The following is a 9,466-nucleotide window of genomic DNA, read 5'->3' as shown; positions in this document are numbered from 1 at the left end:
TTTGCATACAGTCCCTATAAAACGTGTTGGTTCGGTTAAAAAATCTGAATTAAAAACAATGCAATTCGTATAATCCAAACTGAAATTGAACAGATTACATTGCCTGCAGTCTCATTATGTTTAGTAAATGTTAAGATATAAAGTAGGAGAAATTAAATAAAAACCCCTGTATTTACTCCGGGTAGTGCTAGACTAGAAGTACTGCGGAGGTTTATCAGTGTATAGGATTAGTGTGGAAAGCTGTATCAGCTGGAGCTCCTGCTGACCCCTGCAGCTAGTAACTCACACCAAAATATTATAAACTTTCAATTTTAGCAAAATAAATATTTCTCCCTCTTCATGAATATACATCTGATTTTAATTTCCATTTTCCCCGGGGTTTCCCACATTGCTCCTCCCGTCCTTCCCAATTGAAAACTGTATTATTTACCCCCGAACTATTATTTATTTCTTTGTGGGGGAAATTATTTGAATATTGCAGGTATGTAGGTCAACTATTTAACATTGACCTTTGGGTTACATGCATAGGGCTGTGCGAGGGAGGGAAGGCAACCTCTCCGACTCAGCTTCAGAACCTTATTTTACCTTTGCGGAACTGGAAGAACATTTCCAAAGACTATATTGGGGAGGATCGAAAGCCCTGTGGGGGACGCACTGTGGTGCAAATAGGTAAAATTAGATTCGAAAGCTTTTTGTGGGAGGTTGCCTTCCCTCCCTCGCTGGGCAACATTCCGTTAACCAATGCTATAATTATAAAATACATTTTTATAATTCCACTTGCAAAGCCGGGAACTTCAGCTAGTTACATAATAATTTAGAAACAAACTAAAATATATTATATTAGGGTAAACCTATTAAATGTTTTAAAGTTTAAATAGTCATAATAAAAGTTTAATAATTGCTTTCTCTTGACTATAAACACTCTATTTTATTGATAAATTGTATATTTATGATAATTGTGAATATTAAAAGAAACATTACTTTCATGGTATTTTTTATTATTCTATATGAATAAGCGCTTTATTGAACTTTGTAAACAATATTATACAAAACAATAAACTTCAAACAGGAAAATATTATGTACACATTTTGCTTAGTGTTCAATAAAAAGAACTAAGAAGTGATCATTACTATAAAAATCTGACTTTGATATGACATGAAACATCACGTGGTATCTGCCATCTGTTATTTATGTACTGTATAGAATAGGAAAACAACATTATAGCATTTCTGAAGTGTTCTGATGTTGTTTAAAGCAAATAGCTTTACTTGAAAGTTATTAAAGTACATTTTAGTTAAAATGGGTCTGTGTACGTTGCACAATTGCCGTGTCTCATGTTCAACGCGCTATTAAAAGTCATAACTTGAGTTTAAAAGTCGAATTCCTATTCCAGAGTTTTCTGGTTATCACTAGTTTAACTAACATGACTCATGAGTCACATATAATGTGCAGTGTAACATACCCATTTAATTTAATAACTGATTTAATAAGTAAAACTATTTGCTTTGTACAAAATATCTAATTTGCTTAAGTTGGGCTGTAATGTCGTCTTCACCACTGTTTTCTTAATGCTTCTCACTGCACAGCATTTGCGTGCAGCAGTAAAAGGGTTAATTCAAGTATGAATTCATTTTTATCTTGGTTTAATATCGAAAAGAACGCCTGACTAAGAAAATAACTAAAATTTAGATTTTATTTTTACATTTGATTTTTTTTCATTTTTAATGTCTCAGTTCTCGTCCTGCAACATACTCATTACCTGATCCAATACAATTGTGAATTTGATATTTGTGCATATCAAATTATTTTCATTTTCGTTGACTTGCTGATCACACTCCTCTGCCGCTTTAGTAATTGTAAATTTGTGGTACAGTCCAAAGTAGGACTGCAAAGGTTGGCCCAGCTCGGATATTCAAATGTAAACCGGTGGGACGTGTGATGGTCAACCAATCAAAACAACCTACCCATTGGCTTGTAATATCTTATGCTTTGTAGTTATAAATATAAAAATATTCTTACATTTGATCAGTGTTTTCTTATCAACATAATGGAGTTTAGTTAGATATTATAACTACAATACTGTACAAGTAATTTAAGAAACATTTTTTTATTTCAAATTTATTGCACGGTTTGTGAGATCAAATATCTAAACAAATTAAACCTGTATCACATCTGTTTCAAATATAATAGTGTGAAAACTTTTTGAAAAAGACACATATATTGAATTGCTTGAGAGATATTCAAAGTTTGAAAGAGTTTTAGGTTTAAATTTAAGAAATGTTTTTATTAGATTCATATGAAAAATAAATTTAACTCTTTCATTTTCTTTTAAAAAATGAAATGCGTGAAAAATATATTTATTTATAAAAATTTAGATAAAAACCAAGCTTTAGAAAAACAATATTCTGTATTCAAAAGAAAAAAACCTGAATTTTAAAGTATCTCGTTGTTAAAAGATTATTTCAATTGTTTAATCATAATTTCCTGTCTTAGGTTTTTAAATTTTTTACATAGTACACATAATACATAAATTCTTAAGTGCTTAAAAAATTAATATGAAATTTATTAATTAGATTTTAATAAAAATACATTTTGTAATAAAATTCAAATGTCTTTTCAATGTTTTTCCTGATTTAACTTTAGGTCAACATTCTTAAATATCTGTCTGATTTAATCGACATTTTCAAATTTTCCTTGATTCAGATGACATGTTCAAATTTTCTTTGAGTCAGTTGACATTTTCAATTTTTCCTGGATTAAGTCGACATCTTAGTCCACATCTGCTAGTTTTCGGCTACTCCTAAGTTTTCTTATCATGATTTCATTAAGTATATATTATATCTATCTAGTATATCTATGAAAACATGAATATTTTATAGATTAATGAAAGTATATCAAATGTTATTTTATGTATAACCTCACATAAGCCCCGGGAAGGTTTATGGATGCTCAAAATTATAAAAAAATGTGTCAAAAAAGTTTTGATTTTTGTAAAATTTTGAAAATGTTCGAAAAAAATTATTAAATCCGCGAACTATTTTTGTTATTTTTTTATATTGTACAAAAGAAGATACTCACAGATAGAGCCATAATTAAAAGTTGAAAAAGAAGAAGGGTGCGAGGCGTCTTTAAAGCCAAGTATAATAAAAATCTTAAAAATGCTTTTTCCTTTTTGAAAAAGAGTATTTTGATTCATTGAACAAGATAAATTTCGTCCTTTTAAGAATTATTTCGGGACCTTTTTTATTCAAATGAAATCAAGAAATCAAAATTTGGTTCAGTCAATAATCGATTAATCATTAATAAGTCAATTGATTATCATTTAATCAACCATTTAATCAATCATTAATCAATTATTAAGATAGAAATTAATCATTAGCGAACTGTTTGTTTAAATCAGTGAATTAATAAATCATAATGCCTGGTCATATCTCCACTGAGCGTATAGGTCGGCTTATCCAGATCCCCATACATCTTTTCATCTACAAATATATTAAATCATATATATACTTTGCTCAAGTCTGGGTCTTTGTTTGTTTTTATGTCCGATCATAACTCAGGAACCCACTGACCAATTTGCTTTAAATGTTGACTGGATAACTCGTTAAAACCACAGACATGTTCATAACATAGTTTTAAAAAGAGTTTAGTTCTCCAGGGTTACCAAAATAGAAAAGTACAAGAAGACAGAATGGAAAAACTGAATAGAATAATATGTTTAAGTAAAAAGTACGAAAAAGAAAAAGTTTAAATTTTAAACTAAAAATACTAACCTTGTCTATTTTTAAACAACATCGGTTGAATCTAGAAATAAGAAAAATTGTAAAATGTAAATTTAGAAACTTAAAATTGTTGTATTTTATATCATTTATTAATGTGAGTTAAAAAAAAATTATGATTTCGAATGAATTAAAATCCAAAATGGAATTTAAAGAATTTGAGCCACGGTTTAAATCCGCCAAAACCCGGTTTAAATTCAGCGCCGGCTTAAATCTTGAAACATTTGATACAATTTTAATGGAACCATTAAATTTAAACCACCGCTCAAATTCTTTAAATTCGGCCACTGGTTTAATAAAGTTGGTTCTCAATCACTCTAAATACTGAAAAGGTTATACATTCATCACTAAAGGCTCATTTTTTGGAAAGTCGTCCTATGATGAAGACGAATCTTGATTTCAAATTCGATTTATACCAATTTTTTAAAAAATAATGGATACATACATGGTAACAATCTGTCAATTAACAGCTGCTCTTTCTTTATTTGTAAACTTATTTTTTTGAAAAAAGCTAGTTATGAATTATCAAAACTATAAAAAAGTAATTGTATTAATATAAACGCCGACAAATCTAGTTGATAGTTTTGATTTTTTGTACATTTTGTTTATAAATTGTGGATACAACAGTGTAGAATTTTATTCATGGTTACCCACAAAGTATGAGACTACTGTGTGGAATTCAAAGAGACGTTCTTCTTATATTCTTGAATCCTTTGCAGTAGAGACCTGTTTTTTTTATTTAATGAATCATTCAGAAGATAAGATTTAGTCTAAATTTTTTTGAATTTTTGGTCGTCTCATATTTTGTGGGTAACCCTGTAGTTTTACCTTGGCTATTTGTTCCTCTTTTTTCTCCTGATAAATCTCGTATATTAACATGAGTACAGAGAGAGCTAGTCCTACCAGGGTAGTTAGGAATATACCTCCGAGAGACTCAAGCGTGATTCCCTAAATACAGGGTGTCCCAATAAACATGGGAATTCAGTGACGAATTTGATATCGTCTTTTCAAATAATTTTTTGATTTAGTATAGTGATACCTAATGAGAAAGCTGTAATCTGCAAGAGTTTCGTCTGCTGTATGTTCACATTTTGTTTGTTTATGTTTTGACTGCATACGGTTGTACTTAGTAAAACAAGAAAATTGCAGTATACAAACAGAGTAAACTTGTCCGTCTTCACTGTTCATCTTGCGGAGACATTATGACACATCTTTACAGTCTTTTACACTTTTCATAAAATAAACTCTAGGTATTAGGTATTACAATCCTAATTCATAACAAAGACGATATCGAATTCGTCACTGAATTCCCATGTTTTTTGGGATACCCTGTATATAATACTAGCTAAAATACCTGGCGTTGCCCCTGGAATTTTAGAAAAACTTGAAAAAACAAATTTCGAATTTTGACAAAAAGAATTCTAATTTTGAAAAAAAAATAAATAAAAAATTTGGCTAGCTATAGCATATATATATACAAATATTTTTTGCATTTTGAGTTGTAACCAGGAATCAGAAGAATGCTGAGTGTCTTTTTTAAAATTTTTAAAAATATGGTAATTATTTTGTAATTTGTATATAACTCAGTTTATCTATACACTTTTATTAGATCTAAATTACAAAATGAAAAAAAATAAAGAAGATGGCAATTATTCCACAGAATTCTGATCACTAATCTTTATTCCTTCTTTGATTAATATTTGGTAAAAATTACATATAATCAGATCATAAATAAACATATTTTACGATTTTCATTTTTGTTACATACGGCATAACTTTTCTAAGAAGAAAGTTTCTTCTTTTTTTCTTTATCTTTTTTTCTGATAAAAGGGACAGCAAGTTTTTTACTTTATAGTTTCTGAAATTCTTATAAAATATATCCTTAGTTTTTTTTTCTCTCACTAAAATCTACAAAGTTTCCCGCAGCTATATTGAGACCCAAATTACTCTGGCAAAGAAAGACGTCAATTAAATAATTTCATGTGTTTTTGATTTTTAGAAAACATAGTTTTACCAAAAACTTAAATTTAATCCCCTTTAGAAAAATGGGTCTTTGTACTTTGCGCAAATGTTGTGTTTCATGTTCATTGGACTTATTAATTTCAGAACTTGAGTCTAATAGTCGTCTTTCTATTCCACAGTCTCTCTTATTAATTTCAGAACTTGAGTCTAACAGTCGTCTTCCTATTCCACAGTCTCTCTTATTAATTTCAGAACTTGAGTCTAACAGGCTTCTACCCATTCCAAAGTCTCTCTGTATTCTAGAAATTCACAGAAAAAATACTTTCTATAATTTTTATAAAATTTCAGAATACCAGGGTTTTAACGTCAGTGTACTGAATTATTATTGACACTCTAAAATGATCTTTATACCTGATTATCATTCATGACCGGACACGCCTGTCGCTGCCCAATATTCCAGAATTTTGAATGAACCTTTTCAAAGAATCGGTCTTTCTGCAGACCTAGAACTACCTAAACATATACAATAGCATGAGAATTGGTATTCATGTCATTATTTTCTTTAAAGGGAGTGTTGGCCAAAAATAAAAATCCAAGTAAACTAATTTTACTCTTTAGATGAATTTCTTACCTCTTACACTACAATATATCTCTCAGACAACTCTTTAGATAGACTGCTTCCCTTTTATACTACAATATATACCTGAGACAACTCCTTAGAGAGACTGCTTCCCTTTTATACTACAATCTATTCCTGAGACAACTCCTTAGAGAGACTGCTTCTCTTTTTTACCTGAGACAACTCTTTAGAGAGACTGCTTCCCTCTTGTACTGCAATTGCTAGAGGTTGCTCAGCGAAGGGTTCTCCTATCTGAAAGAAATAGAAATAAATTAAAAGATATTTGCTTGAGCAACGATTAAAAGATGTTTGCTTGAGCGAAGATTAAAAGATATTTGCTTGAGCGAAGATTAAAATATAATTGCTTAAGCGACGATTAAGAGATATTTGTTTGAAAGACGATTAAAAGATATTTGCTTGAGCGGCGATTAAAAGATATTTGCTTGAGCAACGATTAAGAGATATTTGCTTGAGGAACGATTAAGAGATATTTGCTTGAGTGACGATTAAAAGATATTTGCTTGAGCAACGATTAAGAGATATTTGCTTGAGCAACGATTAAAAGATATTTGCTTGAGCAACAATTAAAAGATATTTGCTTGAGCAACGATTAAGAGATATTTGATCGAGCTACGATTAAAAGATATTTGCTTGGGCTATAATTAAAATATAATTGCTTGAGCGACCCTTAAAAGATATTTGCTTGAGCTATGATTAAAATATAATTGCTTGAGCGACGATTGAAAGATATTTGCTTTAAAGACGATTAAAAGTTATTTGCTTGAGCGAGGGTTAAATTCCACTTTTGTGCCATAATGTCAAAGTGTGTATCAAGACGACATAAAGACTGTTGTTGTCAAAGTATCAAAAAAGGTTGCATGACTTATATAGTGTTTAGTGGGATACCCTGTATAAAAACTAAATTTAAATATACCTCAAGGAACTCACAGTTAGTGTAGTATTGATATTTTATTTCACTGGCATCACTGATAAACGCAAATAGCCCCTTAAAGAGAAATTATGAATTTAAATTTACTTTTTTTATTTTATTATGAGTTTAAAAAATTTTTTTAAACAGAACAAAATAAAAAAATAACATAAATTTTTTAGTTTTTATTTTAAAACAACAAACTTCAATTAAAATGCTAATTATAAATTAATGAGTAAATAAAACTTTAATAGAAAAGCAAATTATAAATTAATAAGTAAAATAAAACTTTAATAGAAAAGCAAATTATAAATTAATAAGTAAAAAAAACTTCAACAGAAAAGTAAATTATAAAATAATAAGTAAAATAAAAATTCAATAGAAAAGCAAATTATAAATTAACAAGTAAAAAAAAACTTTAATAAAAAAGCAAATTATAAATAAATAAGTAAAAAAAACTTCAATAGAAAAGCAAATTATAAATTAATGAGTAAAATAAAACCTCAATAGAAAAGCAAATTATAAATTAATATGTAAAAAAAAACTTCAATAGAAAACCAAATTATGAATTAAAAGTAAAATAAAACTTCCAATGAATAGCAAATTATATATAAGCTTTTAAGCAAAATTAAATTTTAATAAAAAGCAAATCATAATTTTATTTGTAAAAAAAACTTCAACTGAGGAGCAAATTAAAAATTATTAAGTAAAACAAAACTTCTATTGAAAAGCAAAGTATAAATTAACTAGCCTATAGGGCGCTTCGCGCCCATCTTCTAAATTAATTGTGAACATGTTCTCTTTGTGTACATCGTAAAACGAAACAAAAATAATTCGCGGATTTTCACAAAAAATTTCGTGGATTTTCAAAATTTTCAAAAATTTAATGAAGATCGAATTTTGATGGAGACAAATATTTGAAATTTTGATCATTCATAAACCTTCCCTGTGGTCACGTGATGTCCCACAAAAATTTGGGCCTGATCAGTTCAGCCGTTTTGACGTTTATCGGATACAAACAAACAAACAGACAAACAGACAAACAGACAGACAAGCCAAATTTATATAAAGGTAAGTAAAAAAACTGAAAAAAGTGTAAATTATTAAGTAAAAAAAACTAAAAAAAGTGTAAATTATTAAGTAAAAAAAAAACTGAAAAAAGTGTAAATTATTAAGTAAAACAAAACTTCCACTCAATAGCAAGTTATAAATTTTTAAGTAAAAAAAAACTTCAATAGAAAAGCAAATTATATGTAGATTTGTAATCAAATATTTACTTTTTGACTTTCCTTGACCCGATTATAACCTTCTTCAGGAGATTTTACTGGATTTCCACTTTTTATAACCTATAAAAAAATCATATTTATGGTGTTCTACGATTCATGAGAGTCAAACTTGAATATCATTTTTGATCTTTGGAATAATTTGCGGCACCCAGTTTTCAATATAATATTAGAAGTAAAACTCTCGAATTAATGAACAAATGTTATCCCTAGTCTTTGCATTTCCAAAATGTAGTCTGCCTTTTTTTGCTTTCAAAATTATTGGTGAAAAGAAAAACTTCTTTGTCTGTGACGTAATTCTAGGCTTGTGTATCGTTTCCAAAAACTATCAGAAAAAGGATATTTTTTAGTTTTGCTTTGGATCTTTCAAAACTCACTTACATTTGCTTTAGGAGAAAACGAGTTGTTAAAACTAACGAAGTGTTAGTTTTGAGCTTTTGAAAACGATCGTTCCATAAAGCTATAGTTTCTAAAAACGATCGTTTTCAAAAAAGAACGATAATTTTGAAACAATTAAAAAAAACTTTAAATAATTTTTAAGATTTAAAAATTTTTTGAAAAAATATTTAAAATTAAAAAAATAAAAGTTTTATTTTTTTTAAATGTTCAGTTTTTTAAATTAATAAAAAATTCAATTTTTTTTGAGTCGAAAGAATCCATTTTCCAAAAATATAAAAAAAAATCAGAAATGTTTTGAATTTAAAATGAAAAATTTTCAATTTTTTTAAAAACTGTCATTTTTATTCAAAAGCGATTGTTTTAATACACTCGTTTTGCCAATTTTGAAAACGATTGTTTTTTAAAACAATCGTTTTCAAAACTTCCTCCCCTGACCCACCTGCAACCCTTCCAACCTCTGACTTTCCTGCAACACCCATGCTCCCTTGACCCTTC

General features: G+C 28.5%; 1 protein-coding gene across 2 annotated transcripts; it reads right to left on the bottom strand.

Moving 5' to 3' along the window:
• Positions 1-2,543: 2,543 nt before the first annotated feature.
• Positions 2,544-8,635, bottom strand: LOC111707371 (ionotropic receptor 25a; the record flags this gene model as incomplete). Of its 2 annotated transcripts, none has more annotated exon segments than XM_023480471.1 (8): positions 2,544-2,810; positions 3,423-3,483; positions 3,775-3,805; positions 4,609-4,728; positions 6,154-6,255; positions 6,536-6,613; positions 7,296-7,367; positions 8,567-8,635. In XM_023480471.1, coding segments are annotated over 8 exon segments (573 nt in total), but the record flags the coding sequence as incomplete, so codon positions are not given.
• Between the last annotated feature and the right edge of the window lie 831 nt (positions 8,636-9,466).

The sequence above is a fragment of the Eurytemora carolleeae genome, unplaced genomic scaffold (genome assembly GCF_000591075.1).
Source record: "Eurytemora carolleeae unplaced genomic scaffold, Eaff_2.0 scaffold794, whole genome shotgun sequence".
Taxonomy (NCBI): domain Eukaryota; kingdom Metazoa; phylum Arthropoda; class Copepoda; order Calanoida; family Temoridae; genus Eurytemora; species Eurytemora carolleeae.
The sequence above is the reverse complement of the archived record's forward strand: the minus strand, read 5'-3'. Positions and strand labels throughout refer to the sequence as shown.